At 49.8% G+C, this 20475-nt stretch overlaps 1 protein-coding gene across 1 annotated transcript in view; it reads right to left on the reverse strand.

The window, feature by feature from the left end:
• Positions 1 to 18585: 18585 nt before the first annotated feature.
• Positions 18586 to 20475, reverse strand: part of LOC119444080 (solute carrier family 28 member 3-like) — a 14732-nt gene continuing 12842 nt past the window's right edge. Inside the window, exon 7 of the mRNA XM_037708581.1 lies at positions 18586 to 18784. Coding sequence (XP_037564509.1) covers positions 18586 to 18784 — 199 coding nt within the window. The remainder of the gene's footprint in view (positions 18785 to 20475) is intronic.

Consider the following 20475-nt stretch of genomic DNA (forward strand, 5'->3'; position numbering starts at 1 on the left):
CGAGGCTTAGAGCGGGACACCGGTATGGACGAACACGGATCGTTCGAGCGCGCCACCGTTCGCGTGACTGTACACGTGAACGACTAGGCGATGGTGTCATAGCATGGGGCGAACGTATTCGCTCGCTATCGGGTCGCGGTGAGTCGTACTTCCTTGATTTGTCGCGCGCCCGTGTGAATGTTCTATTGGTTGTAATTCGGCTAGTATGTATTAGTGTATGAAAGGTGCAATAAATGCCCTTTTGATTGTCTGCACTACTGCGTTGTCGGTCCTTTGTCCCAAGAGCCCGTGTGAGACCCCACAACAGAGAAGTAGATTAGAGCGACAACAAAATCACCGCGGTAATACTTTTGTTTCAGGTACAAACTCAAAACACTGCGCTACAAATCTTCCTGTGTCTAATGTCGAGGAATGCTTAATCCTAATATAATATAGTGGAGCTTTGATCATAACCTCTTTCTCTGTTTTCAATAAGCGTCATCCTCTCCCCTCAGGCTGAGTGCCACTACAACTGCTTGCATAAATTTCTCTCATTTCGACGGTGGAAGAAAGTGGAATAAAAAGAATTACGGGGATTGACATTTTATATCACATTTTGACAGTAACAGAAATATCCACTGTGAATGAGTTGACTCACTGAAGTTCGACCGTAGGAAAAAACATTTGGCGCTATTTGGCCATACTTGTCCCTTGCGCCAGTAAACACTATACATCGTCATCATCAAAAAAATGTTCCTTATAAAAATTGTAGTGACAAAGAAAAGCGCGGCGAAAAAGAATGGGAAGGCCCCGCTAGAAACTGCTGAGCCCCTATTCTGGACATTCCGCTATTTTCTTCGAGGCGTGACGTAGACGTGGCGCTTACAAAATGGCGCTGATGACCCCGATTTTGCTTTCGTAACGTGACGCAAATTTGACGTTTCGCCTAAGAAACTGTAATGCAGGCACTGAACCTAGCGTTCTTGATAAAGCAAAACAGTTTTACTCCCCAGTAAAAATAAAGCAGCTAGCTCAAAGCGTACGATTATTCCATCAAAATCGTTTCTCGCTTCCATCGTATGCATGCGCACATGCTGTCGTCTGCTTCATTAGCTAGGATGCGTGTCATCGGACACGCATCCAGAAGAGCCAATTGGCTCTTCTGAACCAAGCCCAGCGAGCCGCTCGTGCCAGTGGACCCCTGGAATAGGGGCCCCAACCAGCGTGCCTTCTTTTATTTATTTATTTTCAATAAAGCTTTTACTCAGTCACTCACTCGCGAAACGGAATGAGTCATCGTATATTTGCGCCCACGCGCTGGCTTTCTACCTTGAGACAACAAATGCGACCTACGATGACTCATTCCATTCCTCGGACTGTGGCGCCGCCGCACGGGAGAACGTGAACCACGGCGGCGCCTCGGATCTGTTTGCGCTCCGGTGGCCGCGCTGCCGGGCGCTGACGCGAAGCGGCGGTCGTACATCACCTGACTTGTAGGCACAACTGCGGCTACTGTTAAGGGATCGATGCTATTCCTAAATAAACGCATCACTGTTTTGATAATCCAAATATAATCTCACTATCAGGGAGGGAGCAGTCTACCTGACTGGAGCAGTATTTTTTTATTTGGGGTGTTGCTACGCTGCGCTCCGCAACACCCCAACGACCGCCGCTTCGCGCGGCGCCCGGCACCGTGGCTTCCGCCACGGCACCGGGGTTCAACCGACCGCGCTGGCAAACAGAGAGGAAAAAAAAGAAAAGCGTGGTATCAAGAAAAGAAGTTACAACGAAGGTCAGATTCGAACACGCGTAAGCCTGGTCTCCAAGACGAGCGTCGTAACCACTACGCCAGTCTAGCACGCTTTCCAAACATGCATTCATGCGAACCATGATTGCCACCCAACAGATCCGAGGCGCCGCCGTGGTTCACGTTCTCCCGTGCGGCGGCGCCACAGTCCGAAGGCCCAGTTGCCCTGGAAAATGAATAGCGCCACCGGCGTGCCTTGGTGCGCACTTTCGTCCTCGATCAACCGCACCGGTGCGGACCGACCATCCTCGACATAGAGTTTATATACTGACTCTAGAGGACAAGCTGCCCATAGGGCCCATGCATTGAAATCGGTCACCGCAAGAGCGCCGCCATTATGATACGCTGACGTTGCCAGCTCATGAAACGCTTGCTAGACTTGGCGATAGTAATCAGTTTTAATCTGGCAACCTATAGCTTGTAGCGTGTGTGCACTCAGTGCAGCCGTGTGCGCGTGGGAAGTGTTGACCGTGCATCCGTGCACCTGGCATTTACGCAACCCAAGGATAACCCTGTTAAAATTTCCGGCGGTATGTGGTTTTCAACGGTCACGCACTAGCAAAATACCGTATAGCTGTTAAAGCTTCCCTGTTTGCTGTCGCAAGTGTCTCTTGACGAGCAATACGTAAAAAAATGCTTAACTGTGATGCTTCTCGAACGATTGCGATGAATCACGAAAGCTATCTACTCGCGTGATGTTTGGAGCAAGTCAGGCACGTTTACTTAAGTGTGAAGGGAAATGCCAGAGCCCTTTGGAGCTTTAGTCTTGCACAAAAGGCACGAAGGTGCCATCGCGTCAACCGATGTCGTCGCGCGATCACATGTCAGAGCTAAACTATACCAACCGAAACCACAGAACACCCATAACGAAACTACCACGCATCCGAAAACACAAATAAAAAATATCCGAAACCGAAACTCGCTTTATTGAATGAATGAGTACATCGTGAAATGCATAAATAACGTTAGCAAGCGCTTCCGGTAAGCTTAACATTCACACAACATCTTCATGAAGCCATCAGGTATTCTTTTTTTATGACACAGCCTAAGGCGACCTATGCTTGTTTTCATCGCTCAAAAATAATTGCGCTGGCCACATTGACAAGTTACAAGATGGCGCCAACAAGGCGGTGCCCTAGCGGTCCCCCCTTTTTCGGCCCAGCTTTGCCTCTAGAGTCAGTTTATTAACTCTATGATCCTCGATCACCGGAAGCGCACCCTTTTGGGGCGGTTTTCCGTTGCCCCATCTCGCACCGAGAAAATCGGCGGTGCGCCAGGGTGCAATCCCAGCAAGAACTGCGGCACGCGCGCGCACCGCCGACTGCGGAACCGCGCACGCTCTGGCCCGATAGCTGCGGTTGCACGGAGTTGACGGAGGAAGCGCTGCTAGTTGCCGCAATCGATAAGCTTTTTTTTTAAGTTCGTCTGACAGCGAAGACGACATGCTGATCGACCTCGTCCAAAAACAATGTGGCGAAGAGCGGCCGAAAGTGGACAGGTTCGTTGAACAGGTCGTCAGGCGCCTCGACGACACCGGAGTAAGATTATTTGGCTCCCCATCTTTGTGCTACTAGAACTTGCGGGGAGCGGGCCGCAGAAGCGCACCGCGCTGTGTTGCTGACAATACGCTCGACTGCCCGCGCGTGCGTTGCTAAAAACGAATACTTACTCGCCATAAAATCGTTCGTTTCATCCACCGACATCGCCACATTATGTCTCTTGCCATTAATTATAAAATCGATTGGTGTATGCTTGTAACCAGGTATGTCGGAGCACGCAGTTTGACAAGGTTCGAGTGCTTGCCGCGGATGCTCTGCACCTGCAAACAATAAAACGTGCGCGCGCGCGTTTTGCGCACGTTTTGCGCGCTAGGGGCAAAGTGGCGCTGCATGCAAGCATCTGCAGGGCAGTGCCTTGCTATTTGAGGCTCGAGCCGGTTGCCTAAGGACGAAAACATATCGGAACAAATATTCGGAACTAGATGAGACATGTGCATGCTGCAGTAAAGATCCAGAAACCACTCAACACATCCTGATGGAATGCGACGGGATCCACCCGGCGAGAACCGTAGGTAACGTGCAACTCCCAGAAGCGCTTGGTTTCAAAGTGGAAGGAAACAAACAGATCAGCCGTAGAGATCAGCAAGAGACTGGTGGAAAAAAAGCAGGGAAAAGATGGATACGACCTGATCTCTTAAAATCATAGGCAGCGGCACAAGGTAAATTTTTGAAAAAGAAAAATAATAATGAGAGGTACGTATACAAAAATGCTAGATAAAGAACATGTATAGTATACCTGATTAAATCAAGCAGGCTAGGTGACTATTTGTCGCCGCCCCGTTTCAAAGGGGATGCCAATAAATCATCATCATCATCATCATTGCACAGGGTGCAGTTTTGTCCTCGATGTTGACCCTCCGCAGTGCGCCACCACCGCGGTGCACAGCGCATCATTCTGGTTTCGGGGCAACCCCGGGGTGAGGTGATCGAGGACGCTATAAGCGTCGCGCCTACGTCACGCTTCGAAGAAAATGGCGGAATGTCCAGAATAGAGCATCAGCTGCCGTGCACGGCTACCGACGGGAAACGACCGGCTCGGCTGTGCTCGCATCGCAGCTGACGGCGCCGCTAATATAAGCGTGTTTTCTTCGTGTACAATTATTGCGAGGAGCGATAACATCGGCTTGTGATATTGCGGTTTGTGAGCGTCAGTAATTAATTCCGAAGCGCCGTCTGTTTTAGCTTTGAAGTGAGCCGGAAAAGATCTAGCGACGATATCGGCGGCGGTGAGGCTACCGCACAAATGGCTCTCGGTCTCATCCTCTCTATGACATGGAAATCTCGCCGTTCGCGAGGAAAACCGCCGTCGAACGACGGCCCGCGAATGGCAAACGGCATGCGGCGAGTTTCCGTGCCGGTAACGGGGACGTGGACTTAGCGTTTCTCGGCTACCCGCTGTTGCTGCGGTGCCGGTCCCTGTTCACGTGAAGCGTGCCGCTATAGACCCTGTGATGCGCGCTCTTCTAGAAAGGCCACCACTGTCGCACATAACTAGCGATGAAGTTAGAATGACCTTGAAAGACGTGACCAGGGGAAAAGCTGCTGGAGAAGATGGAATAACAGTCTATTTAATCAAAGATGGAGGAGATATCATGCTTGAAAAGCTTGCAGCCCTTTATACGCAATGCCTCATGACTTCAAGTGTACCAGAAAGCTGGAAAAACGCAAACATTATACTCATCCATAAGAAGGGAGACATTAAAGAATTGAAGAATTATAGACCCATTAGCTTGCTTTCAGTATTATATAAAATATTCCCCAAGATAATTTCCAATAGAATCAGGGTAACACTTCAGCCAACCAAGAGAACAGGCTGGCTTCAGGAAGGGATATTATACGATGGATCATATCCATGTCATCAATCAGGCAATAGAAAAATCTGCAGAGTACAATCAACCTCTCTATATGGCTTTCATAGACTATGAAAAAGCATTTGCTTCAGTAGAGATACCAGCTGTCATAGAGGCACTGCAAAATCAATGAGTACAGGAGGCATACGTGAATATCTTAGCAAATATCTACAAGGATTGCACAGCAACCTTTGTTCTCCACAAGTAGAAAGATACCTATCAAGAAAGGGGTCAGGCAAGGAGACACAATCTCTCCATATTCACTTCAGTGTCCATAGAAGTATTCAAGCTCTTAGACTGTGTGGGAGTCTTCCCCAACCCGTAGCGCGTGTAATCGCAGCTACGCACGGTTCGGGCGAATAAGGCAACAACCGAGTCAACTCAACGTTTATTGCTGTGGGCAATAAAACACACTTGCAGAGGGAAGTCCGCTCTGTACAATAACCAATAAAATAGGCTTGCCTCGTCGCGTGTGGTAGTCACGTAAACGAGGTCACTCACGGCTTTCAGCAGGTAAATCCGTCCGGGCAGGTATGTCAAGCAAGGTCAGAGCACCCGGGGGTCCCTCGGTCGCGCTCTTTTATGCCTTTTTACCTTTCCGCGAGGGGAGTGTCCTCCTCGCCCGCCGGGTACTTTCCCTCTTCCCGCGCGGCACGCGCGTCGCGAGACAGCTGTTTAACATGGTGCGATTTTGCACTGCGATTTTCGCAGCTGCGATTTTCGCACATGCGAAATTCGCAACGGCCGTTTCACATGGTGCGATGTCAACAATGCGACTGATGCGACGCCCAGGGTTGCTTGCTGCCAGATTTTGTCGCACACGCCGCATAAATTCGTTTAACGTAATGAAAAAGACGTGCGTGTTATAATATAATTGAACTCTCTTTATTAGGACCAAATAATACGTGCGTTTTGTAATTTAAAAACGCTTCAAAGTTTAATTTGTTTTGGAGTGCGCAACAGCGGTTTGTGAAGTTCAATACGAGGAGAAATGGCGGACGTAAACAGCTGTTCTCAGGTGGTCGTTCGGCGTTGTGTGCTGTCCGTGTGTGTTTTATGCCTGTGTCGTTCTTCCTGCGGTTAAACAAATTAGAAGAGGATCTATCAACAAGCCCCTATAGCTGTTGTCATCGCATATGCAGTATTCGGAATTCGGCTGCAGCGAAGTCGTCATGTCAACGCAGAGACCCTCGCGCTACCCGTGCTTAACGTCAGCTTCTGAAAAACGGATGTGTGTATATTGCTCGTGATTGCGCATTAGCGGTTCCTGCTCGTAGCAATATTCTTGCACCAAACTTAGCAGCAAGCACCAACCCAAAAGCTCACGTCTGCCCCTGAACAAAGCCGCAAATGATCTGTGTGTAATTACTGAACGTGCAATGGAATTTGTGTTGTGAACGTTTATCTTAGCGCCAGCCTGGCTCGTCCGTCTCGGCTCCTGTGCTGTAATTATTCATACAAGTGCTCTCTGAATATTTCGAAAGGCGTAAAAGCCGACACCACATTTTTTTAGGAGCTGCAGTCACTTGTGTACGTAGTATCGTATCATTCTGGCAGACATGGGCGTCGTCTATTTTCTCGTCCTGTTTCTTGCGCTGTTAGTGTGCTGTGAATCTGTGTCAAGAAGCTTCAGTCAATATGCTGCAGTACGTAGCGCAGCCGCGTAGCAACAAGGCTAACTAACATTAAAATACCTTGTTAGGAATACGTCTGTTTAATAACGAAATCGAACACTAAAATTTTGTATTCATGGTGGCAAGTGTAAGGTAAGAAGCTATCGAAACTATGCGCTAATGGCATGCGTGTGCTTCTACCAGCTTCAGCACGTTATCCTTAAAGTGAGGCTGAATACCCCTGATAACCAAAAACATATGCAACTGGAGCAGGTGCTATGATTCCTTTCCTGGAAATGAAAGCCAGCATTCCAGTCTGTTAAGCTAGTCATGTACTTAACCTATATTAGACCAATGTTAGAGCATGCTAACTGGAGCCATTTCAAACTAGGTTATTTGACCAAAATAAGGAAGTGCAAGGAAAGTGCCAAGGTACAGTCTAATCTGGTATTCCCGAACCGATTGTATTAGTAAACTTTATGCCTCCCTGAATTGCCTGCATTAACGCAATGCTGAAAACAGGGGAAGCTGATTCCCTTTCTTGCTGTTGAAAAGCTGCTAGAATCTCAATAACAGACTACTTATGTTCTGAGAGAAAGTGAGGGGCACTGAAAATATCTCTAATCTTTTGTATGAGCCTTCACCTTGAACGAAAATGGAATAAAAATATTTACCTTTGCAAGCCTCAGAATCCAAACATTCTCAATTTTGAGGAGCCACATTAAATTTTTGAGATATAAACAATAAAAAGTGTGCCTAAGTACAAGTGCACACTGAACACACTTGAGTGGTTGAGTGGCCAGCTGCGAATGTAAAAGTGTCCATAGCTGCTACTTCGAGGTAACTGCTACGTTGCACGTGTTTCTCCTATAGCCCATGTACCTGGCAAGGGGAATGGTTATACGTAGTCCTGTGCTTTTTTTTTAATAGATGGTGGCTAGCTGATTCCATCTGTTTATATATTTACCATTTGTGTGCATCTTATGTGCATGTGTTTGTATCATGTTCTGATTGTTGTACGTGCAGTGATGCAAGCATCTTTTTTTAAATATATCGCACTACAGTCATTTATCTATTCAACTTTGTGTTGAAATGTACAAAATGTGGCCACCCAGTAATGGCCAGGACAGCCAGCAGGATTGGCAAAAAATATGATGCAGATCCAATGCACTTGCTTGAATCGAAATGAGGCGAAGCTTTCACGCAACGGTCAGTTAAACTCTAGAAAACTAACTGCAGTGTTTACAGTTGTCCTTATTTCACCCGATGCAACACGTACTCATAGACAATGTTTGCTTATTCACCGCACAGGTCACATAATGTAATGTATACATAGCACGGTGAACTCACTCAAACGTCGGCTCACTAAGACTTCGAACTAACCGCGAGTCTGAGTTCGTTTGAGCCTGACTGAGTAGAATTTTGGTGCATACGAGTAAGAGCAAGCTCAGTTGAGTAAACTTTTAGTGAATATTGTCATGTGGTAGTCGGGGAAAGCTCATCCAAGTATAATTTTAGTGAATGTGAGTCAAAGCAAGCTCGGCAAGTATATTTTTGGTGAATATGACTCAGTGCAAGCTCACCTGAGTAGAATTTTGATGAATATAAGTCAGAGCAAGCTTGGCTAAGTAGATATTGTTGCAGGAAGTAAGCAGGCCCACGAGTGTAGAAGGATGTATATTTACAAGCGAAGAAATATGGCGTTCAGGCAACGGCCAGAGACTTCGTCTCTGCTGAAGGCCTGCCCTGCGAAACACGGAGAGTATGGTCGTGAGGCACCTCAGGTGGCTCTCAAAGTTCGACGAAAACACAATCACATCGTCGAGGTAAGAGAGGCATGTAGACCACTTCAAGCCGCGCAGCAGAGAGTCCATCATGCGCTCGAATGTAGCTGGCGCATTGCATAATCCAAAGGGCATGACTTTAAATTGGTACAGACCATCCGGTGTGACGAAGGCGGTTTTCTCGCGGTCCATCTCGTCGACGCTAATCTGCCAATAGCCGGAGCGGAGGTCAATTGATGAAAAGTATTGGGATCCGTGAAGGCAGTCAAGAGCGTCGTCAATGCGAGGCAGGGGATAAACATCCTTCTTTGTTATCTTGTTGAGGTGACGGTAGTCAACGCAGAAGCGCCACGAGTTGTCTTTTTTCTTTACTAAGACAACCGGTGATGCCCACGGGCTACTGGAAGGTTCAATGATGTCCTTGTCCATCATCTTGTCGACCTCTTTCTGGATTATGGCCCTTTCTGTTGCGGAGACATGATATGGCCGCCTATGAATGGGGCTGGCGTCACCGGTGTTGATGCGATGCGTGACAACAGATGTCTGACCAAGTGGACGGTCGTCCAAATCAAAAGATATCCCGATAAGATGACAGGAGGTGACGAAGAGCTGTTGTTCGCTCGGAAGGAAGGTCAGGGGCGATCATCTTACAAACATCGTCCGCAGGCGTCGAGCACGAAGGAATGGGTGACAAAGGTGCGTTGGTACTCAGGAAGGATTCGGAGGCCAAAGAAGAAATCTCAAATTCATCCAAAGGAGTGATAAGTGCAACGGCAATGCCGTGTGGCAGCACATGCGTCTAAAATCCAAAATTGAGGATGGACACCCGAGCGCAGTTTGCAAGGATCCGGATTAAGGTGCTCGGTAGGGCAATATTTCGTGACAAAACCACGTCAGTAAGCGGAGACACGACGTACTCGCCATCAGGTACGGGAGGACAGGGCGTCAGGAGGACATTGGTAGCCGCTTGTGGAGACGGCCGTGCAAACTCAGCAGAACATAAGCGGGGTGAAGCACAAGTTGTTGCGTATGAGTCGGCAGGAAGCGGCAGATCCAGCTGTACAACACCTGCGGAGCAGTCAATTTGGGCAGAGTGTTTCGAAAGGAAGTCGAGGCCGAGAATTAGGTCGTGTGGACAGTGCTCGAGGACGATAAATAAAACAACGCTATAATGGCCCGCAATGGTCACACGTGCTGTGCACATTCCAAGAACAGGTGAAGTACTCCTATCGGCGACTCGCACAGTGCACGGTACGGCGGGAGTCAGAACCTTTTTGAGCCTTCGGCAGAGAGCAGCGCTCATAACTGAAAGCTGCGCTCCTGTGTCAACAAGAGATGTGACAGGAACACCATCAACTTCAATGTCCAGTAGGTTTCCACGTGTAGGCAGGGTCAACAGAGGATTTGTGGGCCGGGTCGGAGTTGCAGCTTGACCTCCGGGAGCTGCACTGCCTAGTTTCCCGAAGGAAAGCGACCGGTTGCAGATGGGGACGAAGAGCGGTGAACGAGAGGCGAACGGGACCGACGGCCTTGCGGAGACGGGGAGCGGCTGGATCTTGGTGGAGCACTGTCGGCGTTGATGTTCCGAGGCGGCGTGTAGGGCGAGAAAGTGCGATTGTCTGGTACTTGGCGGTAGTGACTTGGAGACGACCACCGAGGAGACGACGACCAGCAATTACGGCAATGACGGGCGATGTGTCCAATACCGGAACAATTAAAACAGATGGGTCTGTCATCCGGTGTGCGCCAGTCAGCGGGGTTGCGGCGGAGTGGCGGGAAGCTTTGCGTCTGGGAGCGAGCGGCTGGAGAAATCTGGTAGGTGTTCGTATGGCGGACCGAGCAGAGATGGAATGCCCAAACTCGCTATTTCTTCCCGAACGACCGCTTGTATAAGCGAGATAGCGGGCACACTTTCCCGACAGTCGGAACGAATTGGAGCCGGAGCCATGGCCTCAAGCTCACGGCGAACGATACGCGTTAGATCTTCTGATCCTGTCGGCTGAACGAACCGCGGCGAGTCTGCGCACGAAGATGTCGCGGCGGTATTGGGCAGCCTGTCGAAATGTTGAGGGACGCGGCGGCCTTTCGCTTGTTCGAAGCGCCGGCACTCCTTTATAATTGCATCCACAGTGGCACAATCCTTACACATCAGGAGATTGAAGGCGTCGTCTGCAATACCTTTTAGTATGTGACCAATCTTGTCCGCCTCGGTCATGGTGTTATCAGCCTTGCGGCAGAGAGCCAGCACGTCCTGTATGCACACGACATAGGATTCTGTGGACGTCTGAGCGCGGCAGGCAAGTTCTTTTTTTGCTGCCAACTGACGACCGACAGGTCTGCCAAACAGGTCACGCATTTTTTGTTTGCAGACATCCCAGCTTGTTAGGTCAGCTTCATGCGTATCGTACCATTGCTTCGCAGTTCCTTTCAGATAAAACATGAGGTTTGCTAGCATCATTGTTGGACCCCACCTGTTGTCGCACACTCGTTCGTACATCGCAAGCCAGTCCTCGACGTCGGTGTTGTCCGTGCCACAAAATGTCCCCGGGTCCCGCAGATGAGTGAGGATGACCGTTGGCGTGGACTGCTGAGGCGTTGTCGGTTGTGTCGGTTGATCTGCCATTGTGGCGGCAGGTAGATGACGTCCACTGCGAAGTTCCGTGATTGTACCCCGCACCTCCACCAAAATGTTGCAGGAAGAAAGCAGGCCCATGAGTGTAGAAGGATGTATATTTACAAGCGAAGAAATATGGCGTTCAGGCAACAGCCAGAGACTTCGTCTTCCTCTCGTTCGTGTCACCTTCTTCTTTCCCTTCACCGTAACAATATTTTGTGAATATGACTCGGTGCAAGCTTGCCTGAGTAGAATCTTTGTGAATATTAGTCAGATCAAGCTCGGCCGAGTATAATTTTGGTGAATATGAGTCAGAGGAAGCTCGGATAAGTAGAACTTTGGTGAATATGACTCTGAGCAAGCTCGATTGAGTAATGATGGGATATGGTTATACGAGTTTATGCAGTAATACATGTAAGTGCAGACTCATTAGCAACATTGCCTCCATCTTGATGGGCAATACCTAAGCCTTGTGATGAGTCTGCACACTTTATGAGCTGTGGACATGCAAGACCCACTCACACTTGAAAATATACTATCATTCACACGAAGGAATGCAACCGGCTGACTTCACTGCACAATTTTGATCTGCTTTTGTTTATTGTGTTACTTACTACTTATAAAAACCAGATGTCTGCCTGCTTTTCGCATTATTGCATGTGTTTTACAGGAAGTAAAGACAGAGAAGCAAGAAACGGCAAGGATGTTTATGGCCAAGTAGTTTCTTAGAGTACTGCGATATGTTACAACCAGCATAAACAAAAGTAATTCGATGCGCTGAAGTAAGCGAAATGTGCAATTACCTTTTAATGTGAGGGTTAATACAGATGCAGCAAGGATACAAAGTCTGCAACACACTGAAGGTTTATTGGTTTTTTTATTCAGGAGAACAATGATGCATGAGAAAAATGAAAAAAAAAACTTTAAATATTGCTTCGAAAACAAATTGGCAATACTGTTTATTCCCAGTCAAAGCGTGAAATATGCTATTGTAGAACATTCATTACGATATCCAGTTTGCACGTTCGCTTTGCGTCTCGCAGCGGAAGTAACAGAACATTGAAATGAGATAATTCATTGGGGAAAATGCGCATCAAAGTCCTAACCAACCGACTGCAACTAAATGGTCGCGCATATAGCGTGACCATTCGCATCAAAGTCCTAACCAACCGACTGCAACTAAATGGTCGCGCATATAGCGTGACCTATTGACCATAGCATTTGTCCGTAGTTGCATATTCTTTAAATTGTTCCGTCCGTAAAAGCATACTGCGATAAAACTGTGGCGTTTTCGTATATCGAGAGTTGTCTCCAGAACCAGAAAATTGGGACGACATCCGAAGGCCATGCCTTCCTGCCTTCCCGTGAGGGACACCTGTAGTATTTACGAACTCGCAGCACGCGTGAATAACGGAAAATCACGCAAAAGTACGTACTATCAGCACCTGAAGCCAACCTAAAAAACAGCGTCGCCAGATTAGCAACGTAGCGTGTCAACAAACTCATAGAAATCACAGAACCGAACCTGACCTACGAGTTTTTATCTGCACTGTTCGCGTGTCGGTGCTGATGTTACGTACCGATTGCGCAATCCAAGGCTCCACTCAATTAGTTGCACTGTTCGAGGCTTGTTGATCCAATATTTATAGACAAAAAAGTATCTATAAACGTTGCGTTGAGCGACCACCGCCATTTTCCAAAACAGACCGCGAAATACCTCTCGCGACGCTGCGACCAACCGGTTGGTCGCAGCCGAAAATCGCAGAATCGGCCCTGCGACTGCGATTTTCGTCGCATGCGACGTAAATCGCACTTCCGGTGCGATAATCGCAGTGCAAAATCGCACCATGTGAAACGGCCTAGAGGCGAGCGAGAACCAGGAGGCGGCAAAGTGCATTTTTCCCGTGTCCGCCCGGCCCCCGCAGCGCGCGCCGTGCGTGCACGAGATGTCCACCCGGCTGCCGTCGCGGGCGCTCCGTGCGCCAGCGACGGGCGAGCGCCCGCGGGAGAAGGGGGCAGCGTGTGCTCCCCCACATCCTCCCCCCCTTAAGAAGGTTCCGGACGCGAGAGATGTGGACGGCTTTTAATCTGCAATCATGGCCCACAATTCGGCCTCCATGGCCAGCGGTGCCGCGTCGTCGCTCGGCACTCCCGACGCCACCGTCTCTCCTCCGGCGTCGGCTGCAGCCGCTGCGGCCCCCACCGCCTCCGCATCCCCGATCGTTGGGCCCGCCAGGGGCTCTGTGGTCGGCTGCCCCGCGGGTGGCTGCTCTTGAGGCGCTGCTCCAGCAGCGGCGTTTGGGTGGCCGGTCGCCACCTGGAGCAGCCACTCCGCGAACTCGGTCTCCCGGGCCGCTCGGGCCAGCATGGCCGGAGCTGCCCCGCTAGGCGACCGCTGCTGCAGTGGCTGTGGGTTGCGTGAACCCCGCGTTCGTATCCGGTGCAGGGCCCCCCGGTCGTGGCTCTGGTGGACCCGCACGGCCCCACAGCCGCACAGCCTTGTACCCGCCGGCAGCGGCAGGCAGGCGCCCCTCGCCCTCCGGTCGACGTCCCGGACTGTCCGGCCTGGAACAGCCGCTCCGGGGGTGTGCCGGTGCGAGCCCTCTCCTGCCGCCGCCAAGGCCGGTCGGATACGTAGGCCGCCGGCGGGTCCACGCCGTCTTGAGACGTCCACGTCGCCACGTCCCGGGTGCTGTGGCCCTGTCGGTTTGGGGTCCACGCGCCGGGCTCCCGTGGGGCCGGCGACTGAGCCTCGGCAGGCGCAGAGATCGGGCGGCGAGGCGACGGGCCGTTGGGGAAGCGGCGTCGTGGTGTATGGAGGGGGGGCCGGTCTTGCGGGCGTCCGGGGTGAGGCCTGGCGCTGCCTCTGGTGGTGGGCCGGTCTTGCTGGCCTCCGAGGCGAGGCCGGACGCTGCCTCCGGTGGCGTGGGGACTCCCTGAAGGGAGGGCAGTCCGCCGAGTCGTCTCGGCGGCGCATGGGTTGCTCGTAATTCTCCATCTGTGCGGTAAAGTCGGCACAGATAAGGTTAACACTTGCATTGCACGTTGCGCGTGACACCTTGCTATTTGCCAGAGACATCAAACGGGACCGGGAGCGCCCGGTAGTCCCCGCCTGCTGTGCAAGTTGTAGCGCGGCTGCGGGCTTGCCGTTCGGTGCTGGCTGCTCTCTCTCACCGATCGCAGTTGAGGGAGGGCCTGATCGTCATCCCACTGCTCATCACGCGGCACGTAGCGTTTCAGGTCGCATACATGTACCGGTCCGCCGATCGGCTTTCCTTTCCTGTTCTCGAGCCGGTAAACAAGCGAGGAAACCTTCTCTCACTTGATACGGCCTGGTTCACTTCGGCGCCAGCGAGGCAGCGAACTGTTTGGTAGCATCGCTGAGAACGTGCTGGCGTCGAAGCACCAGATCGCCCACTTCGTAGTGGACGTTCCAATGCGAGCGGTCGTACTGCGCCTTCTGTTGTGCCCTTGCAGTGCGAAGATTACAGTGTGCTTTATGTAAAGCTTCTGTCATCTTGGCACGTAGATGCGTCGCGTATTCAGCTCGTGCTGCCGGCGCGACTAGCATTCCGCTGCGATCCGCGAGAACCCCATCGATCGGATTCGGCAGCTCTCTCCCCAGGTTGAGAGAAGGCGCATACCCAGTCGAGCGGTTCACTGTCGATCGCAATGCAACCCCGATCTCGGGAAGGTAGGTATCCCAGTCCTTATGCCTTTCAGAGAACGCGACAAGCATGTGCTTGATGTTGTGATTGACTCGTTCAGTGGGGTTCGATTGAGCATGGTAGGTTGTCGTTTTCTTATGCTTAATGCCAAGTGCGGCGCATGAGTCAACGAACACCTTTGCAGTGAAGTAGGACGCATTGTCCGTTATCAACTGTTCCGGAAAACCAAACCTGGTAAAAACCTCCATCAACTTATCCATGATCACCCGTGCTGTCAGTTTTCGTAGGCGGAAAAGTTCTACCCATTTACTGAAGTGATCCGTGACCACCAGCAAGAATTTGTTCCTGCTCGGTGTTCTGGGATACGGTCCCATGACGTCACATGCCGCGATTTGCCAGGGAGTCTGGCTGTCAATAGGCTGCATGAAGCCGGGCGGTCGTCCGCCTCGGGGCTTCACGCTTTGGCACACATGACACGATCGGGCGTAGCGAATCACGTCCCGTTTCATGCCTGGCCAGGTAGCGAAGCGACACAACTTAACGTAAGACTTGGGGCCGCTCGCGTGCCCAGCAATGCACGTGTCATGAAAGTAGCGTAGCAGTGCTCCTCTCAACGCGCGCGGTATCATCACTTTAAATGCCTCACTTGTGTCGTTCTCGGAGGGAATATACCGCAGCAGGACGCCTTCAGAATTCAGCAGATAGGAATCCAGCGCGCTCACAGCATTACCAGCTGTTCCTGAGTGCTCCGCACCGACAGCAATACCAGCTGCCTCCAGGTGCGCGGCGGCCACGACGCCCGGCTCCCGGAGCCGTCGAGCACTTTTCGACAAAACGCATCCTTCTGCTGAAGCCTCGAACAGCTCCTTTCTGCTGAAGACAACTCCTGCGGAACCGACAACATCTACGTGGTTCACGCTCTCGCCCAGGATCGACGGTTGTTCCGCGTCCCTTACTCGGGCTACGGCCAGGGTTTCTCCCTCGCCTCGGACTGGCGCTTGCGAAAGTGCGTCCGCTGCGGCATTGCTTTTTCCTTTGCGGTAGCGCACGGTGAAGTCGTAACGCTGCAGCAGCAGTGCCCAACGCGCCAGGCGACCACTCGGCTCACCCAAGCGCCTCAACTAAGTGAGAGCCATGTGGTCAGTCTGAATCGTGAATGCCACTCCGTCGACATAATAGTCAAACTTTCGCAGAGCAAAAACTATCGCGAGACACTCCTTCTCTGTCACCGAGTAGTCCGCTCTGTATAATAACTAATAAAATAGGCTTGCCTCGTCGCGTGTGGTAGTCACGCAAACAAGGTCACTCACGGCTTTCAGCAGGTAAATCTGCCCGGGCAGGTAGGTCAAGCGAGGTCAGAGCGCCCGGGGGTCCCTCGGTTGCGCTCTTTTATTGCCTTCTTACCTTTCCGCGAGGGGAGTGTCCTCCTCGCCCGCCGGGTACTTTCCCTCTTCCCGCGCGGCACGCGCGTCGCGAGACAGCTGTTTCACATGGTGCGATCTTGCACTGCGATTTTCGCAGCTGCGATTTTCGCACATGCGAAATTCGCAACGGCCGTTTCACATGGTGCGATGTCAACAATGCGACTGATGCGACGCCCAGGGTTGCTTGCTGCCAGATTTTGTCGCACACGCCGCATAAATTCGTTTAATGTAATGAAAAAGATGTGCGCGTTATAATATAATTGAACTCTATTAGGACCAAATAATACGTGCGTTTTGTAATTTAAAAACGCTTCAAAGTTTAATTTGTTTTCGAGTGTGCAACAGCGGTTTGTGAAGTTCAATACGAGGAGAAATGGCGGACGTAAACAGAGCGAGAACCGGGAGAGGGCAAAAGTGCATTTCTCCCATGTCCGCCGGGCTCCCGCAGCGCGCGCACGAGACGCCCACCCGGCTGCCGTCGTGGGCGCTCTGTGCGCCAGCGACGGGCGAGTGCCCGCGGGAGAAGGTGACAGCGTGTGCTCCCCCACAACTAGGAAGGCTAGGAGTGATGATCAACGGCGAATATCTCAGCAACCTTCCGTTTGCAGATGACATTGTCCTATTCATCAACAATGGGGACGAATTACAGCAAACGATTGAGGACCTTAACCGAGAAAGTGTAAGAGTAGGGTTTAAGATTAATATGCAGAAGACAAAAATAATGTTCAACAGCCTGGCAAGGGAACAAGAATTCAGGATCGCCACTCAGCCTCTAGGGTGTGTAAAGGAGTACGTTTATCTAGGTTCAATTACTCACAGGGGACCCTGATCATGAGAAGAAATTTACAGAAGAATAAAATTGGGTTGGAGTGCATACGGCAGGCATTGCCAAAATCCTAACTGGGAGCTTACTACTGTCGTTGAAAAGAAAAGTGTACAATCATTGCATTCTACCGGTGCTACATATGGGGCAGAAACTTGGAGGTGAACAAAGAAGCACGAGAAGAAGTTAAGGACTGCACAAAGAGCGATGGAACGAAAAATGTTAGACCAGTTGTTGAGACAGGAAGAGAGCGGTGTGGATCAGAGAACAAACGGGGATAGCCGATATTCTAGTTGACATTAAGCGCAAAAAGTGGAGCTGGGCAGGCCATGTAATGCATAAGATGGATAACCGGTGGACCATTAGAGTACAGAATGGATACCAAGAGAAGGGAGCACATGAAGTTAGGAAAATGCGCAGGCGCAAGTTGGAATCAGCTAGCGCAAGACGGGTAATTGGAGATCGCAGGGAGAGGCCTTCGTCCTGCAGCGGACATAAATATTGGCTGATGATGATGATCAGGTTAATGTTACCATTACTGCATAAAATGTGAATCAACCAGTTCTCACCTTTCGCCTTTATTGTTAAACCTGCAACAAGCGCATGTGCTATATTGTTATCACTAATGATTTATGAAGCACTGATTTTAAAAGTTGCTTCGGAAGCTATAAAGGCATTGCAAGCGCTCAACACAAACCCAATTCCGAAACAAGGCGTTAGCTCTGAATGGGTTTCGTTCTTGGTAAACCAGAAACGCAAAGTGTTCACTGTTTGGGGCGACCTAAGTTTGATTGTCCATATTCTAAAACTCCATAATTTTTGCATTTATTGTTCGTGGCTGTTGATGTGCCTTGTTCACAAACTTCTTGCTTGTTTGTTTTGGGTCAGAGAATTGGGATATGAATTAAGTCCTCTTAAGTGACTTGTGAAGTCTAATATTTTGTTGTATAGTGCAGCAATCCTTTCAACATTTTTGTGACAGTCTGCAAACACTCCTAAATGACGAGCAGTGTGAATTCATAATTTTGCATTGCAGTTTCAATATAATGAAGTTTTTCTGCATTGAGAAGCTACATAGCAAGCCAAAAATATAGTTATAATGATAAGCCCCAAAGTGGAGAACAAATTCTGCATTTACAATTCACATGTATGCGAAATGGGCGCATAAATTCACAAATAGCGCAAATAAAGATAGCATATACATATATATATATATACTTTTTTTTACTACCTTAGTTCCTGTTGTGTGAACACATTCTGTGTTTTGTTGTTTCTAACCACATGTTTAAATCATTCTATTAATTCTAGTTCTGGGGCGATTTCGCCCCCATCGAAATGCAGCCGCCGTGGCCTGGATTCGATCCCGCGACCTCGTGCTCAGCAGCCCAACACCATAGCCACTGAGCAACCACGGCGGGTGAAGCATGGAATGTGGGCATGAAATAGGATGGAGCAGCAGTGCGTTCAAGTGAGCTTAGCATCCACGGCAGAGCGGGCTGCACGAGAGGCCAGAACAGTGCCGTCCTCTCCTGCACTGCCATCCCTGTGCTCTGATATGGCACCAGACGCAGTTGCCTCTGCCACTGCAGCCAGTCGCTTGCGCTCCTTCCACTTCTCCTTCACCCATGGCTTTTTCAGCTTGGACTTCTTGTGGTAGTACTTGCTGTGTTTCTTTGCGTGTTTGGTGGGAGCTCCATTGCGTTGGGAATGTTCAGAGTGTCCATCAGCGCAGGCCAGAAAAAGTACGAAATGAAACGTGCCTAGCAGCACCTCATAGTTCCTTCAGGTGGCTCGCAGCTCCTGACGCCGACTGCAGGACTGCTGCAAAGCTCTGTTGCTGACAGACAAGAGGTCATCTTCCAGAAGGCTCCTGGACGTGCACTCAGTGCAGCGTATGTCCTCAACGCTGTCTGCATCAAGAGCTGCTGAGAGCTCAGAAAATTATGAGCTATCCTGCAGTGCTGGCAAGGAATCAGCGAGGTCGCCATTGGCTTAACGATCTGAAAGTTTCCCAAAGGTAGCCACTGTGGTCTGCAACAAAGAAAGGTGGACAAAAAGCTTTTTCAATGCTTCTTTACACTTGCAATGGGCATACTTGGCACTGCCAGATGATCTCACCTAGAAATGAACCATGTCACAGGGCTTGATAGGTTGGACTAAAGTCCCACAAAAATAGCTTTCCCCCAAATTAGCTGGGTAAGCAAATATTTCATTTACTTCGCTGTATTCAATAATTCGTTATATCCGTGTTCATTAAACTGAGGTTCGACTGTACTTATTGTCCATTGTCATCACTTTATTGCATTCTATGAAGAACCATAACATGTCACCCTTCGTACAGTCCATACCGTGCTTGATATTAAGCATTCATCAACTCCTCAACAATCGCAACGGTATGGTGGTCCACACTGGGTCTGTCACCATCCATGGTTGCCATCTTGTGATGGCAATGGTGATAACATTGGTTAGGCTGGTGTTGACGGTAGGCTGTTGAAATGCGGTTTTGGATTCGTATCGAACTGCACTGATAGAATTTTCTCGGAAAAAAAGGTAAACATTATAAGCAAATAATTACTGCAATAATTGTTAACTACCAGTTTCACTTTAACATCCTCTTTGGGCAGGCCAAAACTAGGCATTTCTTGACAGGAGAGGACGTGTGTTCAATGCATCGACTGTCTCCCAAATGTCACCAATACCGACACTGCCGCTATTGGCATGACCATTGTGGTCACCATTAAGGTCGGGCACGAACGTGGTGAACAGCCAAGTTTGATTTATCTAGCGAAGGCTAATTTCGGCTAGAACCTTCAGTCAGGATTGAACTAGCCGAAAAACAGAATTGCCCAGTGTCAAATTAAAGGAAATCTACTAATGTAGGTTTCGCAAGCTTTCACACTGTTGTAATGTACTTGACAAATTACAATGATTCATTTAACATCTCCCCCCCCCCTCACTTTTCGCAAATACACTTACAACAAGGTCCACTTGCTGCCCCAAGAACTTCGTTTTAGTGGAGGTTTTAGCATGTGGAACTAGACCTCTGCCTGCCTGCGGTCTGTACTGGCAAAAAATTGCAAATAAGAAGCTTTACAAGAGGAAAGCACCTTTTAATGGGAGGGTCCTTATTTTTGCTCTTTTGAAAGATCAAACAGCTTCAATGCGTTCTGCTTCTCTGCACACCCCACCATCTATTCACTTCAAAATTATGAGACTTTATTAAGAGACTTAGTAAGCTAGTTGGCTGCTGGCTGATGGAACATGATTATAACCCATGCCTGCTATGGCCCCCATCTACTGCATGTTGCCGGCATGTCAAATAAACAAAAAGGATGGGACACAGAAAGAATGAAG

The sequence above is a fragment of the Dermacentor silvarum genome, chromosome 1, assembly GCF_013339745.2.
Source record: "Dermacentor silvarum isolate Dsil-2018 chromosome 1, BIME_Dsil_1.4, whole genome shotgun sequence".
Lineage (NCBI taxonomy): Eukaryota > Metazoa > Arthropoda > Arachnida > Ixodida > Ixodidae > Dermacentor > Dermacentor silvarum.